We start from the raw sequence: 23,480 nt of genomic DNA on the forward strand, positions 1-23,480 counted from the left end.
AACCCTACAATACAGTTTACTAGAGAAGATAACTGTCCATTCGGACATGATCAGCAGTGCTGTATGCAGATGTCACAACACTGGTCACCATCACAACAATAAATAAGAAACTATTCCAGCAGTAACTTACGACCATTACTTCCACGTAGCTATGCTTTAATACAGCATCTAACATCAGTTTACATTTCTCTCTGCTGCAAATAATGCAGTATATTTATCCGAGTTTAGATTAATTTTATCTTTGTCGATTTGTGTATATTTTATGATAATAAATAATAAAAATAACTATTACCAATTTTATGCATTCATGAGATATATTTTTCTTAATTTTTTTTGACATTTCTAGGTTGTGTGATTCTTATGCATGTTTCTCCAAAATGCTGCAAACCTTCAAAAATAAACTGCAACTCAAGCCCTGCTAATTTAGAGTAACTTTAAGGATGTAACAGATAATACTACCTTTGGACTGAACAACTAAGGTCATATAATGGGCAGAGTAGTAACGCATCCAGAATTCTCTCAGTCTAGAATGTGTATCAATGTTATTCTTCTTTGGTTCATGCTTGAGTGTCTCAGCATTTCCTACATAAAAAAATAAATACATATTAAAAATTATAGAAGCAACTAAATGTACATTTTTTAAAAGGTCTTCTACACCAACAATGAAGGTCCTACAAGCTTAAAAGACCTAGGAAATTATTCAAGTAACTCAAGAATTCTGAGCTGGTATGTAAAAATAACATAAGCCAAGAAACAGTTCTGAAATAGACACATAGGAATAATCAATGGTTAGAAAAATGTCAACAGCAGACAGTAATTGTCTAAATTTCTTTGCTGAACAGTCTAATATTGATTTGTTTTCCTCTCTAAATTATTTTACTAATATTCTCCCTAATTCTTAAAAATAAAGCATAAAAAGCCAGAGGCCAATTTTACCCATCAGATACAGGAATGTATAATAAAATAGCCTTTGATTAGATCAACTCATCTTGGTCTCCGCCAAGCTATGACAGCATTAATAGGTCACAAGTGGTATCTACCAACAATAAAAGGCAATTATGAAAAACAGATACCACTTCAACAGCTTACCAGTTAAACGAAATTAGGCCACAGCTCAAAAACTATTAGAGAAACCATTCCTGATGTCTTTTGATAAACGGAAACATCAAGCTGGGGTACAGGCTTTACAATCAGAGAAACAGACATTCAAATCCTCATCAAACACTTACTACCTGTGTAACTAAGCAAATTACACAACTTCCCAAGCATGTTTCCCTTTAAATGGCGATTATAACGGCACCTATGTCTTATGAACCAACATATAATGCATACACAGCCAGCACAGTGTCAGCACCTAGACAGCACTCGCAGAATGTCCAATTCTGTTCTAGCAACACCCAGTGTTAAAGTAGCAAGCACAAGCATGCTCACATCTTGCTATTTGAAGTTTTCTAGCTGCCCTCTAAAAGGTAAAAGCACTTAGCTGTCCCAGCTTATTAATTTTTCTTTTGTTTAGGGGATTCTGGGTGGGTAGATTTTATTGTGTTTTTGTTTCATTTTGTTGTTATACTTGCTCCTTTATGGCTGGCCTATACGTTGAGGATCACAGTGATCTTCTGATCCTCCTGCCTCTACCTCCCTGAGGAATGACAATGCACCTACCACACCCAATTTCTGCAGTTCTGGGGACCAAATCCAGGGCCTTGTGCTTTCCAGGCAGCACTCACCCGACTGTCTAACCCTCTGTACCAGTTTGTCTTGTTCTCAGTTTTCTTTATCCAGAAACAAATTATAGTATCTTACCCCAAAAAAATTTCCCCATAGGATGTCCAGGTCGAGCGAGGCTTCCAAACAACATTTCTTTTCTGTTTGCATCAGAAGGTCTTGCAAGCTGATATTCTGTCAGTTTTAAAGAAACATTTGCAATAAGATGAAACTTCATTTTTTTTTATTGTCTGAAAATTCAAACTTATAATAAGAACTGAAGCAAGGGGTACTAAAATTTTAATATTTTTATGTTAAATTTTCCTTTAATTGATATTACTGCTTACTTAGTTCATGATTAAATTGTATCATAAGGTTAAAGGGGGTACTAAAATTGACTTTAAAAATATGTTATAAAACTGAAGTTGGTAACACAATGACCTAAACTTGGTCCTATCACTTGATCTATCATTCTCAGTAAACTGATCACCTTTCTAGAGTTTTGCTCTTATTTTCAAATGAGGCAATGCAGCTAATGATCTGAATGTTTCAGCTCTAGATACATTGTTATGTATGTCTAAGGATTTCCCGAGGAAAGCACTAAAATGCTCTATCTATCAGTCTTCAGATCTGAGGCCTTAGTCATATATTTTGTTTAAATATCATCAAAGCAACTATGTTGATAATAATATGTGATGGTTAAGAACAATTACTTTAAAGTCACAAGTATCTTTGCTAATGCTATAGTTTCAATGTTTTTATCACCCTAAAATTTGTATGTTAAAACCTGATCTCTAATGCCCAGCAGTAGAGGTGCATGCCTTTTATCCCAGCACACAGAAAGCAGAGACAGGCAGATCTCTATGAGTTCAAGGCCAGCCTGGTCTAAGGAGCAAGTTCCAGGACAGGTAGGGAGGGTTGTTACACAGAGAAATCCTGTCTCGAAAAAACAAACAAACAAAAAATGATCTCCAATGTGACAGCCTTCAAAGAGGGGAATGTTAGAGTGTTTAGGTCATGAGTCCTCATGAATAAAACAGTGTGCTTAGAAAAGTGACCCAAGTGCTGGAGAGATAGCTCAGCCATTGAAGGCTCACAACCAAAATGACAAAGTGACCCCAGAGAGCTCCACTGTCTTTCTGTTATGCGAAGATGTAAGGTAAAGGTGGCAGTCTACAAATCAAGAAGCAGGCCCCTGCCAGAGACCAAACCTGCTGGTGCCTTCACACTGGGCTCCTTAGCTTTTACAATGGTAAGGCATTGCTGTCTGTAAGCCTGAGCCCAGGGTGTTCTATTAAGGAAGTCCAGACAGACTAGGACAGCCAACAACCCTAGCTATATCACTGAACTCAGGCAACTCTAAGAAAGTGATCAAACTTTCCTGATTCCATAAAGAGACCTAACAGGACCAAGAGCACATCACTCTTACATAGGATTACATAAGACAGTCTTTCAAAAAATATTTACAGAACACCTACTGTTCGTCAGCCATAAAAAAATAGTTGGAAGCAGAAATGTGAATAAAAGCCCTGTACTAAGTTTATATTCTCATAGGGGAGAAAAGCAATAAACAACAAATATGTCTGTGTTAGTGATGGATACTGTAAAGACAGACTTCTTAAGAAGTAACTCAAGCTGAGCTTGAAGGACAAGCTCAGAGTTTTCTAAGTACAGGAAGAGAACGATAAATGGGGAGGAAGGAGAATATGGCACCTCTGATAAAGGGACAGGTCAATATGACTAAACAACATTGAGAAAAGGAAGACAAAAGATCAGGTGAGTACAGCCCTTGACCATGCAGGCATGAACAAATACAGACAGCTGGGGAAACTACTGGCTCTGGGCCTCTCTGTGAACAAACCCTCTAACCTAGTTTCCGCAAAGAAGTACTCAGTAGATGCTGATTATTAATTATCAGGGAGTAGAGCACTGCAGAAGTTTTACGGGGCCCGGGGATATGACACTATTAGATTCTTAAGCAATCCATTCTTTATGCCAATGTGTAGAACTAACTGACGATAATTGAGAGTAAAGCCAGGAAAACTTGAGGCACAACTGTAATAGTCTGTAAGAAACTAGAAAAAAAATAGAAACATTAGCAGAAGTCAGCATTCAGGAATCCACTTTAGTTATAAATTATACAGGTGAGACATTAAAAATATATTTGTTCTTTGAACACGATAAATATTTTTCTCAAACGTCTCTGTAAAAATATGAAGATATGGCTGTAACCTAAGAGAAATGGTTTTAAAGTAGTGTACATCTTGGCTGAGGTGTGCATATGTACGTGCATATAGCAGTACAGGGAGTGGTGATGGAGGGAAGTCCATTCCCTCATCTTGGATATGTGTGAAATTATTTAGCTTCATGGTAACAGAGGTTTTGCAGATAGAATAAAGGCAGGAGCCCTGAAAAGGAGAGGATACGCTGGGCTACTTGAATAGATCTGTTATAACAGTGAGGGTTTTAAGAGTAAGGGGTGAGAGCCTCAGAAAAAGACTGTCAAGAACAGAGATCAAAGAAGAAGAGTCAACATTGCTGTCTTCTAAGGAGGGACAGGAGCCATAGCCTAGGAATGAGGAATAGATTCTCCCTTTGAGTCCAAAAATGCAGTCCTGAAGAAACAGTCTTCAGACCTCCTCAACAAGAAAATAACTTGTTTGAATTGAAGCCACCAGACTTCTAGTAATTTGTTCAACAGCAACAGGTACTTAATACCTTACACATGCAAACATATCCAGTTGATTAGAAAAAAAATACAGTGTAAGTATCTGAACACTCAGAAAACACACTCTGTCATTTGACAGATAAATGGGTTTTGGACATACCCTTTACCCTTGATAGAGAAATGCATTTTGGACATACCCTTTACCCCAACTACTGGGGTGCATTATGTAAGCAAGTATACCTGCTTAAGTGAAAATAAGAATTATCATTAAAATGGCTGAGGGTTTTTTTTTTTCCTTTTTCTTTTTTAGAAACATGGTTTCATACTGTAGCCCAGCCTGCCCAGGAATTCAGGTCTATCCTCCTGCATTAGCTTCTCCATCCAGTACAGGAATTAGAGGAATATACCATCATAACTAGCTTAAAATAACTAATGTTTAAGACTGATTTCTCCTACAATCTTCTTTTGCAACAAATAAATCCCACTTAAAGTTTCCTATTTGATTTTCAGCATTGCAAATAAATTCCCAACGTTAAGAGAAAGTAAAATGAAGTGCACTTCCTGACAGGGATTTAACGTCTTCAACCACAAACATACCACAGTTATTTTCCATAAAGAATACACAAAATTGCCAGGTAACAAAGGACAAACTGTAAGTATGTACACTTAAAATGGAGCCTCAGGGAAAGTGTCTCTCCATACACAGAGAGTAACTGAACTTTAACATTAGCTTTAGGAACCCAGTATCCTTTCAGCTCATGGCAACTCAATCCTGAATGAGATATTTACCAACCTCAGGATTAAATATGATGCATCTATTTCAATGTTGCCCTTTGAAATGTAAAGATAATGACTTAGTTTCGAAAAAAATGAAAAAATGCTAACAACCAGTTTGAATAAAAGAAACAAATTGTTCTGAAACATAAAAAGCTTCCTTACCACTGTCAACAGCTTCAACTTCCCGGTCAATGGCATCTCTGATCATTAGTGGATGAATGAAAAACTGGGCCCATCTGAAAAGTAAAACAGTGTTTCTAGGATTGTTCAGTTTCATCAAACGATATCCATTTTAATTAACTATTTTTATTCAATTGGAGAATTACCTCAAAACCAACAAGATCAAAATAATAATAGTCTATTGTTTCTATATTTTAAAATCTAAAAACACCTTGTTTCTTTGTGAAATAAAGCACTCAATCAGAAAAGTATTAGGACATAAATACACAGATTGAAGCCTTTTCAAAAGCTTCCGACTCCACATCTTTTTTTGTAGTGCTAAGGAACAAACTCACAGCCTCAGCTCCCACATGCTAGGAAACCACTCTACCACTGAGCTACATCTCCACCTTAAGAGATGAAACACTGCTGTGATGCCCAGGCTGGCCTTTAACTCATGACCCTCCTGCCTCAGCCTTCCAAGTAGCTGAAGGTACAGACATCCAACACCCCAGCCCTCTTTAATACACAATTATTTAACATACAATCTTTATACCAAATTCATACTTCTATACATTAACTAAACAAAACTCACTCTATTCATTTAATAGTGTTACAACATTTCTAAAATAGAAAACAGAAATTAGAATTTTTGTTTTACTTGAATTTTATTATATGTATGTACATATACTATATACATATTGCCTACATGGCACATTTGTGTACCATGTGAGTCTGGTGCCCACAGAGGTTAGGAGAGAGAGTTGAGTCCCCTGGAACTAAAGTTACAAATGGTTGCAAGTTATTGTGTGGCTGCTGGGTACTCTCCAAGAGCAACAAGTGCTCTTTGTTGTTGTTGTTGTTTCTTGGGACAGGGTTTCTCTGTAGTTTTAGGCCTGTCCTGACAGCAACAAGTGCTCTTAACCACTGAGCTGACACTACAGACCTTAAAATCAGAATTTCACATTGAGATCTAACTTCAGCACAGCGCTCTACTAGTATTTTCTTATCATGTGTGGGCACGTGAGAGGCAGCAGAGACGGAGAATATGCAGGCATATGTGCAGGTGCACACGTGGGAGTCCGAGGACAACGTCCGGGAGTCTACATGATCAAGGCAGGTCTCTCTGGTGTTTCTAAGGGGATGCACACTCCAAGCTGGCTGACCCTGAAGCTTCCATGCAACAGGAGGCTGCCTCCCATCTCTCCTTAGATGTGTAAGGATTATGGATGCTTACAAACACATCTTGTTTTTTTATATTGGTTCTAAGGATTGAACTCAGGTAATCAGGCTTGAGTAGGAGATACTTTTACCCACTGAGCCATCCCAATGGCCTTGGTTTTAATATATTTACTTAGATGAACTATACATCAAATTACACATGTAAATGCCATTTATATAAATACATAATAATATAATTGGTATTGGTTTTGTCTAAGCATTTAAAACTACTTGCTTGCTGAGACAGAGTCTCACACTACCATCCAGCCTCACTGTGACAATCATCCTGCCTCGGCTTACCAAGTGCTAGATTACAGGTGTACGTCTTCACATCTGCCTCTATTTTTGTTGTTTCATTTTGAAGATGAGGAACTCACTATATTGCCTGATCTGGCCTCGAACTGCTGAATTCAAGGGACCCTTCTGCCTCAGTCTTCTGAGTAATTGAGATTACAGAGATGTTGCCACTGCACCTTTCCCAAAACTGTTCTTTTTCCAGAAAAGATAAAACAACTGAAAGACTAACTTTCTGAATTTTTTGCTATGCAACTTTGTTCTGGCATCAACACATTCATTAAGACATTCATATTCTTCCTAATACTTAGTATACCTTGAAAAAAAAAAACAGGAAATATTTTGACTTAGTTCTAAAAAAAGTCATATGCAAAATACTTCAAGCAAAACAAGACAACCAACAGCAACCAACAGGCACAATGAGTTGTGATCAAATCAGTCTCACAGCACTAATCCTGCATATCGTGTCCCCCGAGATTTGATCCCAACGCTGGATCAAATGGTGATCACTTGACACACAAGAAAATTAAACACAGAGGAAAATTTAAAATAAAATAACTTTTAGCACATGGGATTAAACATACCAGGACCAAAACCAAACAAATATCTTTTTTTCTGTGTAGCCCTGGCTGTCCTAGAACCCCCTCTGTAGACCAGGCTGGCCTCAAAGTCAGAAATCCACCTGCCTCTGCCTCCTGAGTACTGAGATTAAAGGAGTGCACCACCAGTGCCCAGCACTAACCTTTTTTAACTTCTCAAGAACTACTCTCTTTTTTTTGTCACCAAAGGGAACAAATACCATCACTTCCATTGAGTGTCTTTAATCCCAGCACTCGGGAGGCAGAGGCAGGCGGATCTCTGCGAGTTCGAGACCAGCCTGGTCTACAGAGCTAGTTCCAGGACAGGCTCCACAGCCACAGAGAAACCCTGTCTCGAAAAACCAAAAAAAAAAAAAAAAAAAAGAGAATACACTTCTTAAGCAAAATAATTTAAATACACGGTATGTAATATATTGTTTGATTCAATGCTATGATAGTGTATTCATCCATATGGGCAAATGTGACTGTACTTTATTTTCACTGTTGTTACAACATTCACTGGAATGAATTTTTTAAAGATTTATGTATTTATTATGTATACAGTGTTCTACCTGCATGTACTTCTGCAGGCCAGAAAAGGGCGCAAGATCTCATTACAGATGGTTGTGAATCACCGTGTGGTTGCTGGGAATCGAACTCAGGACCTCTGGAGTGCTCTTAACTCTCTCCAGCCTAACACTGGGATGAATTTCTGCATCTATTCCACTGCTATCAACAGATACCTGGGCTTTAGAACTGAGTACTACAAACACTGCTACCATAAGTTAGTTTTTTATACGGTGTATTGGGTCATACACAGAAGTTCTCTGTTCTCTAGGTACCACCTAGGAAAGAACTACAAAGGAATAGTACACACACGCATTAGCAAACAATACACAATTTTTTTGAAGTAGCAGTACCAATATATATTTGCCCCCACCACACCTCTACAGCCTTACTTTCCTTTGATAGTATCAGAGTTTAAATTTTTCCGTAACTTTTGAGATAGTTACATCTCACAACAGTTTTGATTTACATTTCCCTGATTCCTAATAAAGCTCAATGCCATTTTAGATAGTTATATCAAGAATTTATTTTTTAAATATTTATTCAAATATCTTTCTGATTTATTGTATTTTTAATTCTAACAATACATCTACTAATATTTATGTTTTATATACCAATTTAAACCATACTGAATACTTGTGTACAAAAATTTACTAAATTAAAAATCAATAACTATTCAAAATATAGGTCATTTGTTATTTATTGCAAAAATATTCTCCATACATTTTATTTGTTTTATTAACAAATAATGGTGCTGGGGTCAAATCTGAGCCTTGTTATCATTGAGCCAGGTCCTCACCTCTTCAGTTTCTTCTCATGAATATAATATGACATTTCCTTTCTGGTTTTTGGTTTGTTTTTTAATCTTATTTGACAAAGCATACCTAAATTGTGGCTTTAGAGAGTAGCAATTTTGTTCACTCTTTAGTCTACAATCTATCCAGAACATTTTTTGTGTTCTTGAGTTAAGGAGTCGATTATATTCCTATATTCATGGAAACTCAATTGTCTTGGTATCATTTCATCAAAGGGCCTTTCATCATCTTCTCATAGTGTATTTGTCTAAGCGTCCACATAGATGGTGCCTAGTTCTGTGACTATTATTACATTTGTCTCCTTGCCAACACCACATCTATCACCAAATATAAAAGGTCACAAAGGCTGACATCTTCTTCAAAGTTTCATGATTTTTGTTCTCACATTTAAGAGCGTGGCTCAATTTAAATTAAATTTTGTAAACAGCTGAATAAAGAACTTTGGCTCTTTGTTCTGCATGTGGACATTCAGCTGTCCTGCACTCTCTATTGCCAGCAGGTGCCATGGTTTGTTCCTAGAGTCCCAGTTATAGGCCACTGAGCAGAGTCTATTTTTACGCAGAGTTGTATTACTGGGATTTCTGCAGCTTCAAGTCTTGAAGAAATAAGTGTCCCATTTATTCTTAAATATAATTTGGACTACTATTGCTTCTTACTTTTCCCATATGAACTTAAAGATTAGCTCACTAATTTCTCTAAGGGGCAGCAAAAATTTTGAAATGATTGGGATGAATCTCTAAGTCAGTTTGGAAATTATTCTCATTCTTAACAATAAGAAGTATTCTATGCTCCCATTCTTAACAATACTAAGTGTTGAGCTGGAGAGATGGCTCAGCAGGTGGGTCTCCTAGAGGACCTGGGTTCGATTCTCAGCACCCACACGGCAGCTCACATTTGTGACGCAAGTTCCAGTGGATCTGACACCTTCATACAAACATACATGCAGGTAAAACACCAATATATTAAAAAAAAAAAAAACAAGACCCTAAGCCTCAGGATCACGGCATAGCTTCTCATCTCTCTATTATTACTTATCACTGATTTGTGGTCTTCCTACTGTTACAAGGCTTTCACTCCTCTTGTTTATTCTGAAGTATTTTATTCTTTTAGATGTCATTATTAAAGAAGCTATGCTCTTAATTTCACTTTTGGACTTTTCACTGCTAGTGTAGAAAAAAAAATGAGGGAGTTGAAGAGGTTGCTCAGTGGTTAAGAGAATTTACTGTTCTACCCGAGGACCAGAGTTTGAATCCCAGAACCCACACCAAGTGGCTCACAAACACCAGTAACTCCAACTGCTAAGAATCTGACACCCTTTGTGATATGTGTGAGCATCCACACACAGAAACACACACACACACTAAATCTTTTAAAAATAAGTATAAGGAGGTGGGAAGATGCCACAATCAAAAGAGTGCTTGCCATATAAGAATAAAGACCCGAGTTCCATCCCAGATCCACATAAAAGCCTGGTATGGAGCCACGCAACCATAATCTCAGCACTAGGGAAGTAGAGACAGGGGGATCCCTGGAGTTTGCTGGCCAGTCAAGCCAAACCACTGAACTGCAGGTTCCTGAGAGTTTAAAAAATGACAAGCCAAGCCGGGCGATGTTGGCGCATGCCTTTAATCCCAGCACTCAGGAGACAGAGGCAGGCGGATCTCTGTGAGTTCGAGATCAGCCTGGTCTACAGAGCTAGTTCCAGGACAGGATCTAAAGCCACAGAGAAACCCTGTCTCGAAAAACCAAAAAAAAAAAAAAAAAAAAAATGACAAACCAGGTATGATGGCACATGCTTCTAATCCCAGCACTCAGGAGACAAAAGGCAGGTAGACCTATGTGAGTTAAAGGCCAGCCTGAGTGTACATAGCGAGTTACAGGACAGCTATTCATATATAGTGAGACCTGGTCTCAGAAAATAGTTTCCTCCGTTTTTCTCATATAATCTGACAGTTCTAGAGAACTAGATTACTTCTTGAAAATACCATAAAACATGTTCAATATTTCCATTTGTATAATGTTATTAAATAATAGTTACCTATCCAGGGCTTCCTTGAAATACTTTCTTTGGACATCAAACTGAAAGACCGTGCGTTCACAATCAGTTGAGGCATTATCACTGCCTCCATGTTTCTTGAGGAAGGCATCAAATCCATTCTCATCCGGATATTTCAAACTACCCATAAATACCACTAAATGAAAAGAATAAAAAGTCATATAACACAAAGAAATAGACAACATTTTTATTATCACTGATGAACTTTTCTATGCATAAAAGATAAAGCAACACATTAACAATGGCTGTTTCTGACTGTGCTACACTGACGCTGTGAACAGTCTACAATGCTCAGAAGTTATTTCTACTGCAGGAAAACCCAAACATTTCATTTTTTAAAAATAGATGACTAATTTGCTTATCAGAAGGCTAAAAGTTAAACAAGTTTATGTGCAGATTAACTACTACCGCAAAGGATGTCAGGTAAGAAGATTACTTTCAAATAACTTAGAAACTAAAAGTATAAAAAAATAACTAATGCAGAAAAGTCCATGTGTAAACACCTGTAGCATGTAGCATCCACACTGTTTTACTGAGGCATACTTGTAGTTAAACATTATGGTTTCTTCTTGTGGTTTATTAGCCATGCCTTTTTATTCTTTATAAATAATAAACAATTTTTGCCCCCACAATTATGGTGTCATTGGGTACTATTAATACTGAAAGAGACCTGTTCCAACCAGAGCTAGCCAATTCCTAGAGAATGGCGACTGTCTCTTGCTCTGTTCACTGTCGTTGCCAAATAATGATGCCTACATGAAATAGGTTTGGGGCTGGAAAGATGCTCAGTGGTTAAAGCACGCACTCAACAAATGTGAGAGTTAGGATTCAAATCCTTAGAATCTATGTAAAATGTGGGCAGTGGTGGTGCACACCTTTAATCCCAGCGCTTGGGAGGCAGAGGCGGGTGGATCTCTGAGTTCGAGGCCAGCCTGGTCTACAGAGTGAGTTCCAGGACAGGCTCCAAAGCTACAGAGAAACCCTGTCCCAAAAAAAAAAAAAAGAATATATGTAAAATGCAAGGTGGGTGTGGGACAGCCCCCTGTAATTCATTTTATTTCAGAAGGCAGAGAGGCTCCCCAGAGCAAGCTGGCTAGAGAGGCTAGCCATACTGGCAAGCTCTGGGTTTTACTGAGACCTTACTTCAAGGAATAAAGTACAGATTAAGAAAGAGACTGTTTTCATTCAAATCTTTAATAGGTATATTTAGATGAAAAAAGTCTTCCCCTATGATTATTCCTAAATCAGTATATTTTTCTTAGCTTTTTCTTAGTTTAAATGTACTTCAATTAACCAATTACTAATCTTGGAAATCAGTTCATACAAATTTAAAGGGAAAAAGGAAACCACACCCGGGAATGATATTTTACAAGATCTTACTGTGCTCCAAAAAGTGTGCCAGCCCAGGCAGGTCATCTGGATCAGCAAAGCTCCCAACTCCGACACACAGAGCCGCTGCAGACTGGGGTAAGTAGAACACATACAAATAGCTGAGTCAATCCTGGGGCAGTACCAGTACCTCAAGGGTTCATGCCAACAAGTTTTCCGACAGGAAGGAAGAGAAGTCTTTCCCTGGGGAGCGGGAGGAGCAGCAAAGTGAAACTCACCAGCACTGTGTCAGTTTCACCCTGCTGCTCCTCCACTTGCCATCCCGCCAAAGGCTCAACAGGCGCAGACCTGGGGGAGAAAGCAGAAACAGACAGAGACGGGAGAGACCAGCCACCCAGACATCATTTCATGTTGCTGAGTCAGAATTCTGAAGCGAGTTTATTCCCTGAGTTACTACATTTTGGAAATCTGCAGAATTAATATATCTTGATAGAATAAAGAGCTCTACACAGTTTAAAACTTTTCAGTTACAAATGTGAAACTTCTCAGTGAAAACCCAGAAGGTTTTACTACTAAAATGGGATAGGGGCAAATAACAATTTAGGAAAATATCTAATAAAAAATATGCAAATGGTTAAAAGAGAAAATTTTTGTTATTAAAAAGCTACAGGATTTAAAGAGGCTTTTTAGTTCTTCACTTTGTATTGAACACACATACATATTTCTTATTGATATGAATTTGCCAAATTCCTTGGGAAAATTAGTTTTTAGCAAAATAGATGGCTAAGATGTACATAAGACTCCATTTAAAATGATTGTGACTTACTATCATCATTAATTAAAAGATTTAGGTAGAAGAAATAGTCAATTTGAAAATAGGAAAGTAAATATTAACTTTCCCAACTTTGCATCAATTTTCAGAGCTAATCCACTTGGTGAAGCGTTGTTTGATAAGGTAAAAATAGCATGGAGCTGGCATACAAGCCAATCTTGTACGCTCAGAAGAACCAAACAGCCTCACTTGATACTTCAAGTTCCATTTTTGTAGACTTAGGCACATAAGCTCATTTAAAACATGGAAGAATATCCACTTCTTCAAACCACAGTCTAACCTGTTCTGTGACGTTTAATAGATGCCTAACCTGCTTTCAGCTCCAACTACCCCATAAAGATCTCTTGTCTCGACCAGCAGGGTTGAAGACATTTTTGAATAAGTTGACTTAAACCACAGTTTATCAGTCAGCTTTGACCACAGCAAAAACAGGTTCTGCGATTGCTAGAAAAGAAATTCATACTTGAGAATTTCTACCCAAGAAATTTATACTTGAGAATTGAGTTATAAAACTCAAAATTATGAACAAATAATAATTCAAATATATCATACTTAAATTTCAATCTTGTTAATTTATTAATGTTTCAGATCAAGAAAAACTTCTTTTTGAAGGACAGAAATGGAGAAAATTTTTAAAAAATCTTCAGGAAAGTAATTAACTTCTAATTAGATAATGTTCTCCAAAAGGCAAGACTTTCTTCCCATTTCATTAATGAGATTTATCTTACATAAGGCTCACATTTCTCAAATAAAAATTAAATCCTAATATCACTTCAGAACCTATGCCATTTTCAAGCCACCTCTCACCTAAACTAACCTGTTCATTTCCCCTCCCAATGTTTACTGTGTATGGCTCAGTAAAGACCATCTCCCACTGTTCCAATCATGGAATCTTTTCCCACCAGGATGCCCACTGCTTCAGAGCCAAGTGACCAAATCTCTTCAAACTTCACTGCTTACTGAAAGTCCAAAGCACAAGGGAAGCTACTTGCAGGTTCATAAACAGGAGGGTAAGTACAGAACTCAGAGGTAAGAAGCTAAGATTAATAATACTGTTATTTGGGGAGTTAAGACAGAGCTCAGAAACTTGAACTTTCAGTGAACTTGAGAGTGGGTGCGAGAGAAAGAGAACCAGTCCGTGCGAGACACCAGAGACACCAGAGACACCAGAGACAGACTCAGGCTACAGCTCCATTTCACATAAATTCTCCACTCTACTACTGCTCTATTAAGAATTAGATATAAGCCTATTAATTCCCAATTTGCCTGTAAAAACTTTAAAATCGTCTACCAAGTAGTATATGTAGAAATTTATTTACTGTTTTGAGTTTTCCTCTGAAGTTCTCCAGGCTAACACAACTTGGCCTACTATGTGACACACACAAATAAAGCTTCTGAGAAACATAACTCAATCTACCCAAAAAATTGGTAAAGAAATTGGTACAACCTTTCTTAAAAGAAAAAAGGGGGTGCGGGGAGTGGTGGTATATGTCTTTAATCCCAGCACTCTGGAGGCAGAGGTAGAGAAATCTCTGTGAGTTTGAGGCCAGCTTAGTTTACAGAGCAAGTTTCAGGCCACCCAGGGCTACATAGTAAGACTCTGTCTTTTAAAAAAGAGGAGGAAGGAAGAGGAGGAGAAGAGGAGGAAGGACTCTCAAAGAATTAATTTAAGAGAATTAGTGAAGCCAAGAGCAGTGGGACATGTCTACAGTCCCAGCTTCTGGCTGTACCAGAGTTTGAAACCAGCCTGAACCACCAAGTAAGACATTCCCATCTCAAGAAAGGGGGTAGCGGTAGGCAGAGGCAGGATAGAGCATGTCTATAATCACAGCTCTCTGAAATTCTAGCACTCAGAAGGCTGAAGCAAGAAAGTAGAGCATTCAAAACTAACCTGAGTTAATTAACAAGAATTGGTCTCAAAACACCAACAACAATCATTACTACTTATAACATACATTTTCAAATCTTTGAGGGTTAACCACTTTTTTAAAAACTGGGAACTGAATCTTGATGATGACTGATGATGATAATGATGATAGTGATGTGTGTATATGTTGAGTACCAGCGTGCGTATGGAGGTCAGAGAACTTTCAGTAGTTTTATCCCTTCTCTGCCCTGTGAGTTCCAAATATCAATTCAGCTCATCAGACTTGCATAGCAATCACCTCTACCCACTAAGCAAGCTATCTTGCCAGTCCCACAAATTCTTTTGAGATCTAAATTAATAACCTAACTATAAATCCTGTATATTAAGACTGTACCATACTGTTGCATTGATAGTCAACTTTAAGTGAAGCATAATGGTGCATGCTTGTAATCCTAGCACTTGGGAAGTAGAGTCTAGAGCAGTGGTTCTCAACCTGTGGGCAGTGACCTCTTTGCCAAACGTCTACCTCCAAAAATATTTAAAATTTATAAAAGTAACAAAATTAGTTATGATATAGCAATGAAATAATTTTACAGTTGGGAGCATGAGAAACTGTATTAAAGGGTTTCAGCATTAGGAAGGTTGAGAACCACTGCTCTAGAGGATCATGAGTACAAAGTCATTCCTTCTACCCAGGGCTTAAAGCCAGCCTGGGCTACATCATACCCTATCTCAAAAAACAAACAAACAAAACAAAACCAAGAAACTAACTTTAACAAACAGTTGCTGGTCGGTTCTACTATATCTCCAAGATGTCACCTAACCTCTAACAGAGGAATTCCCTCCTGCAAAATGGAAGTGTTCTTCAAAAGACATGTTGAGGAAAATATCCCTATCAAGACCCACATAGCAATTCACTGATCATTAAACTAAGTTCAAGTCTCTCACTTAAACTTTCCTGATGTACTTACTAATTCCAGCTGTTGACACTTTCTCATAGGTGAGATCAAGGTCAATTACTTATATAGGAATTACCCACAGGGTAACTTAGAACTCTAGGGTCAGGTGAAAACGTTACACCGCTAGCCTTGTTCTCCTTTCTCAAGTCTTTCCAAGGATCTTATCCCTTTATCTTCAGCTCAGAATTGTACAGATTCTCACTTCCTGACAGTTTGTAAAGTAGTGTACATAAATATATATATAAACTCAAATATTGCCATTTTTAACCTCTAATGAATGGATTTTACACTTTTTGTTTCCTTTAGTCTGTACAGTAAGCATTATTACAGAGCAAACTGTTTTCAAAAAATATAACCTTTATATAAACTAGACTCTTGCTTTAAAAACATTAATCAAAAGATAAATGCATACTTCCCTTTTGCTACTAAGAAATAAACAACAAGTTCACTCATTGCCCCCAAGGAGTTCCCGAATGAGAAAGATGATATAGACATGACTCACACCTGTTTCTCAGTGGTTTTTTTTCTGGCTTCTACCCTCTCTTCTAATTCTTCCAGTTCGTTTTCCTCATTATCAAGATCGTCATCATCATGTTCATCATCATCAAATTCATCTTCATCATCAAAACCTTCTTCTTCATCATCCTCTATCTCGGCTCCAGAGTCTTCATCATCATCGTCATCTTCCTCCTCCTCGTCTTCTTCTTCTTCCTCCTCTTCTTCTTCATCTGTTGCATTTCCTGTTTTACCCTCCACATTACTTAGATCTGAAATCAAAAGTGCCTGCAAGCCATTCTGTAATTTGATGTATCTGGGGCAGGGAGAACAAAACAAAACACAAAGCATTTTGTTTCAGTAAAAAGAACACACGTATGTTTAATACACACACTGAATACTACCTAAGTACCCCCACTTACCCCAAGTTCCAGTTACTCACCATCAACCACGGTCCATACATATTAGTTAATACATTTTTAAATTGTGAACCACTCCATCCAGCTAGGGCATGAATAAAGCCTTCATAAAAGCAATAATGATTATTTGTCCTGAGATATAGATATATACATTCTATAGATACAAATCTTTACTGTATATTATACACATACATACACACATATATGTATATATTATCATCTTGGTAGCTGTCAGGTTCTTTTGTTCTTTTGGTTTTGGTTTGGTTTGATATGGATTTTTGAGACAGGATCTATCTACACAGCCCTGGCTGTCCTGGAACTCATTGTGTAGGCCAGGCCAACCCTGAACTCAAATGTGAGCTCTGTCTGACTCTCTTCCCAAGTTCATGCCTGCTATTCTAGTACTGGGAAAACTGAGGCAGAAGGACCCTGAGTTCCTGAGTTTCAAGACAGCCTGGATCATACAACATAGAAAGCACCTATCTCGACCAATGAATAATCAATTTTTAAAAAATTTAGAGGTTAAGCACATGACCAACCATCTCTCCCAGTCCTTCAGGTAAGAAATAAGCATTTTACCAAAAAACAAACCTTCTACCTAGATGGCCTAGAAAAACAGCTCTCCACAGTCAAAGCAGGCATGCCAGGTCAGCACCAAAGCACAACCACACAAATGTGAGCTCACTGGTTTGCCTCTATAAAACGCATTTGACATTGTACAGGTTTTCAAAGCTACTTTTAGAGACTGAAAAAAAGTGACCGTATCTCTAAGAAAACATAATCCCACAGACTCATAGCCCTATAAGTAAATGACTCTTATGTAGTAAAACTGTTATCATTTGATGCCCAGGTGTCTAGTATAGCCTGCTCACATTTATACTAATTCTTTTATGCATTCACTCAATAAACATCTATTTAACAACTCCATCACACTACGTTGTCAGACATCACACTACGTTAAAAGAAAAATGCCTAAGACCACATCTTCACCACTAGGTACACACTGTTCAGTAACAGGATCATCAAACTAGCAAACACAGAATATTCTTAAAAGAAGGAAGCAGTCAGGGAAACCTTCTGAAACAAAATACATTTCAGGCAAGCCTTGAAGCCTAGATAGTATTACCCACTGAGGAGACGGCTCAGTGGGTGAAGCACTTGCTATACACACACACGTGAGAATGGAGTTTACATCTCCAGATGGCACGTATGAGCCAATCATGGTAGCTCCATCCTAGTGCTTCTATGGAAGATGGGAGGCCAACACAGAAGACTGCCCATGGGCAGCTGGCCTGCCATACTTAGTAGCAACAAGAGACCCTGTCTCAAACCAAGTAGAAGCAAGGACTGGTATCCAAGGTGGTAGTCTATTCTTCATAGCATGTACATCCATATAGACAGAAAAGGAAAAATGTGGATTTAATTCCCTACCATATCAAAATCATATTCAAACAATAAAAAAAAAAGCTAGTGATTATGTTTTGTTTTCTTTGGGGATAAAATTGCAAGATTTGTGGAGCACAAATGACCATTAGCAGATCATAAATTTTAAAAGTTATGAAATTTTGATCAGATTCATAATGAAAATAAATAAGAAAAACCACAACCACAGATCTAAACACATGATGTGTATTAATTCTCCACCACAACACCAAAAAAAGAAGTCAAAATTTCAGACCAATAAATAAGAAGTATGGAAAAGCTCGGGATAAGATCAATTATTAACTGTGGTGGTTTGAATGGCTCCCATAGGCCAAGGAGTGGCACTATTTGAAAAGATTAGGAGGTGTGGCCTTGTTGGAGAAAGTCCAGTGGTTCTCTCTCTTCCAGTTGCCTGTGGATCTGGATGTAGAACTTTCGGCTACTTTCCAGTACCATGTCTGCCTGTGAGCTGCCACATTTCCCACCATGATTATAATGGACTAACATCTGAAACTACTGTAAGCAATCCCCAATTAAACGTTTTCTTTTATAAGAGTTGCTTATAAGTATCGCTTCACAGCAATGGAACACTGACAAAGACCATAAATAACTGAAAAGAATTCAAATGTCTACTGACAAGAGAAGGATAAACTGTGACTGAGTCACACAGTAGATGCCCCCGCTACACTCGCTTATCATAAAACAAGAAAACATATTTAGCAACAAGCTACAAAACTGGTAATCTTCAGGAAGCAAGTCACAAAGACAGCATACCACAAGAATAAAGCCAAATAAATAAATAAAGCCAAAAGGCAGGCAAGATAAACAAACATTGTTTAGGCACCATTTATATGTGATGAAACCAGAAAAAGGGGTTTACCAATCAAAGCAACGGAATAATACACCAAAAGATTGAAAATAATGTTAGAAAAAAAAAAGGCAACATATAAGAAAATAGAAGCGGGCTGGAGAGATGGCTCAGAGGTTAAGAGCACTGACTGCTCTTCCAGAGGTCCTGAGTTCAATTCCCAGCAACCACATGGTGGCTCACAACCATCTGTAATGAGATCTGGTGCCCTCTTCTGGCCTGCAGGCATGGAGGCTGAACACTGTGTACATAATAAAAAAGAAAAGAAAAGAAAAGAAAATAGAAGCAAATCCTAGTTCTTGAGCTCACAGGAAAAGACCAGATGAGAAGACCTCATGCCAAGGACAGCCATCTGCAAGGCAGTCTGGGCTGAAAGGTGTCCCTGACCACTCCATCACCAGTCAACCCCTGTTCTCGTCAATCCTCTTTACACATGTCGGCAACATTTGTCACTACTTTTAAAACACTTTTTCTGACTCAATAGAAAATTACAAAGATTTTTTCCCTCCCATATTTGCTATCATCTGGCAAGTACCAAACATTTAAGAAATATTTGCTGAATAGACAAAACAATGTTAATAGCTGAGAGTGTTGGCACATGTCTGGTAACCCTAGCCTAAGGAGGGAGACAGGGGGATCCTAATTCAAGGCCAGTCTGAGATACATAATGAAACAGTGTCTCAAAAACAAATCAAAAAAGAAAATGTTGAGGCTGCAGAAATGGCTCTGTAGGTAAATGTGCTTGTCCCCATGCTACCAGAGGTCAAAGTAACCACCAAGTCAGCTACAACCTTGCAATCTACATCAGGGACCAGACTGCAAAATATGCTGGTGCAATAGTGGCATAAACGTGAGAGAAACCAACCGTTATCTGACTGCATTTGAGGCCAGACACTGCTATATCCCATGTGGACACTGCTCAAGTGACCAAGAATCTGAAACTAGAGAGACCATGGTCTAGGATACTGTATTATTTCCTGCTAAAGGAACACAGCAATAAAATGACTCCTACGGACATCCTGCTACACCCATAGATCAGCATCTCACTCAGCCATCAGTGGAGAAGCTTCCTCTTGCAGTAGAACAGAATTAATGCAGAGATTCACAACTGGACAATGTGAAAAGAGTGAGGAACTATTCAGCCCTAAATGAGGTATTTTCATCAAAACCCTCCCATCGGGGCTCAGAGAGCTATGCCTAAGAGGCCAGCAGTAGATGAAGAACACAAAACGAACTCAATGGGATTTTTGTAATTTTTTTTTTGTCTAATATTGATCGGGGCCTTTTTTTTTTAATCTTACCAGTCTTTTACTTTTTAGTATGGCTTCTGATTTTGTGTTTTTATGTTGCATGTGTGTGTCTGTGTGTATTTCCTGTGCTTTTGTTGTTATTGCTTTAATTCTGGCTTATTTCCTTTTTATTTGCCTGTTTTCTAAAGAGAAATAATGAAGGCACTGAGCTGGATAGGTGAGGAGGTGGAGGAGGAACTGGGAAATGGGGGAGGGAAACCATGATCAGAATATTGTATGAATTTTCAATTTAAAAAAGAGGACCTGATACATTTAGACACTTAATCTCTGCCAAATGAAACAAAATATCAAATAAAATCTAATAGTTCAATGAATAGTAAATTTTGTATATATAAAATATACACATTAAATGCATCTAAAAAATATACCAAAAATCTAAAAGTATCAAATGACGCAGTCATCTGTACCTTATGAGACAGTAAGAGTAGAGAAAAATATAGACGGTCATGCATCTTAATCCAGCATTTTGTGATAAGATAGTATATATTTACATATGCAATATATGTTATAGAGATCTAAAAAAATGTTTTAAAAATATTTCAGAGAGGGGCCAGAGAGATGGCTCAACAGTGAAGAGCACTGACTGTTCTCCCAGAGGACCCAGTTTCAATTCCCAGCACCCACATGGAAGCTCACTACTGTCTGTAACTGTCAGTTCCAGGGCAATCTGACACCCTCATACAGACATACATGCAGGGAAAACACCAGTGAACACAAAGAAAAATAAAAGTAAATTTAAAAATTTTTTTAGGGAAAAAATTTTATCATCATGTGACTGAAGAAATTTTACTCAACAGCACACTAAATCGAGATGTTATAAAGAAAACAATCAGGGGGCTAGTGAAATGGCTCAGGGGATAAAGGTGCTTACTGCCAAAACCTGATGACCTCAACTCAATCCTCAAGGGCTACATGATGGAAGAAAAGAACTGAACCCCCACACACACACCAAAGCACACTGCACCCCCAACCCCCTAACACACAATAATTTAAATGTCTTTTAAAAAAGAAAATGGAAAGATTATAGTTTACAGTGGTCCCCTTCTCCGAGGCTTGGTATCAACTCTACATATCTAAGAATCAAGACTAAGCTACCAAGAGGAGAACAGTGTTGAACCATAAGCCACATCTTAGGCAGTTTGCAACACAAAGGTACAGGATTTCATCACAATACTCCAAATGCTATACAATTTCAAGACAAATATTTCTGCAAATTCTAATTAATGTTTTTGGACTTCTACTGGCAAACTGAAACCTCAGAAAGAAAAAAAAAGAAAGAGGATATTAATTGAAAATTTTATAAAACATCATAAACAAATTGAAACAGGAAACTGAACACTAGCAGAAAAAGGTTAGCAATATAAAATTGTTCTTCTGAGGTTGGAGAGATAACTTAATAGGTAAGAGTATTTCCTGTACAAGCATGAGGATGAGTTCAAATCTCTAGCACTCACTTAAAAAAATCAGGCATGTCGACACATGCCTGTGAGCCCATCTATGGTGGACAGAGAGAAGTAGTTTCTGGGAACCTCACTGACTAGCCAGTCTAAGAAAAACAGTCCAGTTTCTGGTTCAGTGAGATACTCTGTCTCAAGGTAAAGTCCAAGCATGATTAGAATTGGCTACATTCCCCAGCCCAATAGATATGCTATAAATGCTTAGAAAATAAACACTAAAGTTATTTAATAGATTCAATGATTGTGGGAAATGTTAAACCTTTCTTTTTGGTATCTAAGTTCCTACAACGATCATATAATATTCATATTTATTATTATTTAATATCGTTTAACTATTAAAAATCAAAGAATACAAAAGTTCTATCTTCCTTTTCTATATACATTTATACAAAAAATAATTTTAGGTTAAGAATAGAGGTGCTGTTTTTAGTGGGCTTTTTCTCTTAAAGACAAAATTATACAATGTTTTTTGACCATTAGTTCTAACTCAATAATAAGTTTCTATGGCGGCTGGAGAGATGGCTCAGTGGTTAAGAGCATTGCCTGCTCTTCCAAAGGTCCTGAGTTCAATTCCCGGCAACCACATGGTGGCTCACAACCATCTGTAATGAGGTCTGGTGCCCTCTTCTGGCCTGCAGACATACACACAGACAGAATATTGTATACATAATAAATAAATAAATATTTAAAAAAAATAATAATAAGTTTCTACATCACTGTAAAAACACAACCTCCCTGTAACACCAGCACTCAGGCACACTGTCATTATTTCAAAGCCAGCCTGGTTTACAGAGCAATTCCAGACCCTCTCTCAAAATTTAAAAAAAGAAAGGAGCACTTATCTTTCTATAACTTGAATATCTTCATTGTAGAACTATACCATAACATAATCCTTAAAACTGTTGCCAATGTTTTGCTATCACAAAACCCATGCTGCAACCTGGACATGGTGGCACAGCTCTACACCCAGCTTTCGGAGGCAGCAGCAGGAAAATCACAAGTTAAAAAAAAAAAAACAAAAAACAAAAAAAAAGAAAACAATAACCTTATACAAATATCATTCAGTAACTATAACTATATAGCTAATATTTAAATGCTTACTTTACACTAAACAGAAGCTTTACGGTATTGCCATTGGTTATTAGTTCTATAACCTGTACTTCTTGTTTTGTAACTTGACTATTTATATTTATTTTCTAGGAAATAAACATTTTTTAGAAACTGGCCAGATATAAATTTAATCTAAGAAATTTCTGGGAAAAAATATTCCTAAGAGTTCTACAGAAATGCCCAGCAGTCATGCCTTCACATACTCTATAAACGGTATTAGAGAATCTACAATGTGCTAGGCACACAACAGCTAAAGCAGGCAGTTCTCCATATTCATGAAGTTTTAGTCTGCAAACATAAATTGAGTTAGTAGGGGAACAGCTAAAAGAAAACTGAAGGGTTGGAAAGATGGCTCAGTGGATAAGAGCACTTGTAGCTCTTCCAGAGGACCTGGGTTAGATACCAGCAAGCCTCACAACCGCCTGGAACTGCAGTCAGGGCACTCTTCTGGCCTCTGTGAGCACCAGGCACGCACACGGTGCACAGACAGATACACACACAATACACTCAAACACATAAAATATTTTAAAGATTTCAAAATCAAAACAATCTAGGTGATACAGCACACACCTT

General features: G+C 37.7%; 1 protein-coding gene across 1 annotated transcript in view; it reads right to left on the reverse strand.

Annotated features, from left to right (window-relative positions):
* The window catches only part of Nrdc (nardilysin convertase), a 71,998-nt gene that overhangs the window by 39,417 nt on the left and 9,101 nt on the right, over positions 1-23,480 (reverse strand). Inside the window, exons 2-7 of the mRNA XM_041651693.1 lie at positions 16,331-16,637; positions 12,220-12,301; positions 10,822-10,975; positions 5,312-5,385; positions 1,804-1,899; positions 460-582 (exon numbers count right to left, since the gene is read on the reverse strand). Of these exons, the coding sequence (XP_041507627.1) occupies positions 460-582; positions 1,804-1,899; positions 5,312-5,385; positions 10,822-10,975; positions 12,220-12,301; positions 16,331-16,637 (836 nt within the window). The remainder of the gene's footprint in view (positions 1-459; positions 583-1,803; positions 1,900-5,311; positions 5,386-10,821; positions 10,976-12,219; positions 12,302-16,330; positions 16,638-23,480) is intronic.

Source organism: Microtus oregoni, unplaced genomic scaffold, assembly GCF_018167655.1.
Source record: "Microtus oregoni isolate MIOR12 unplaced genomic scaffold, Mior012 000005F_ref0000423, whole genome shotgun sequence".
Taxonomy (NCBI): domain Eukaryota; kingdom Metazoa; phylum Chordata; class Mammalia; order Rodentia; family Cricetidae; genus Microtus; species Microtus oregoni.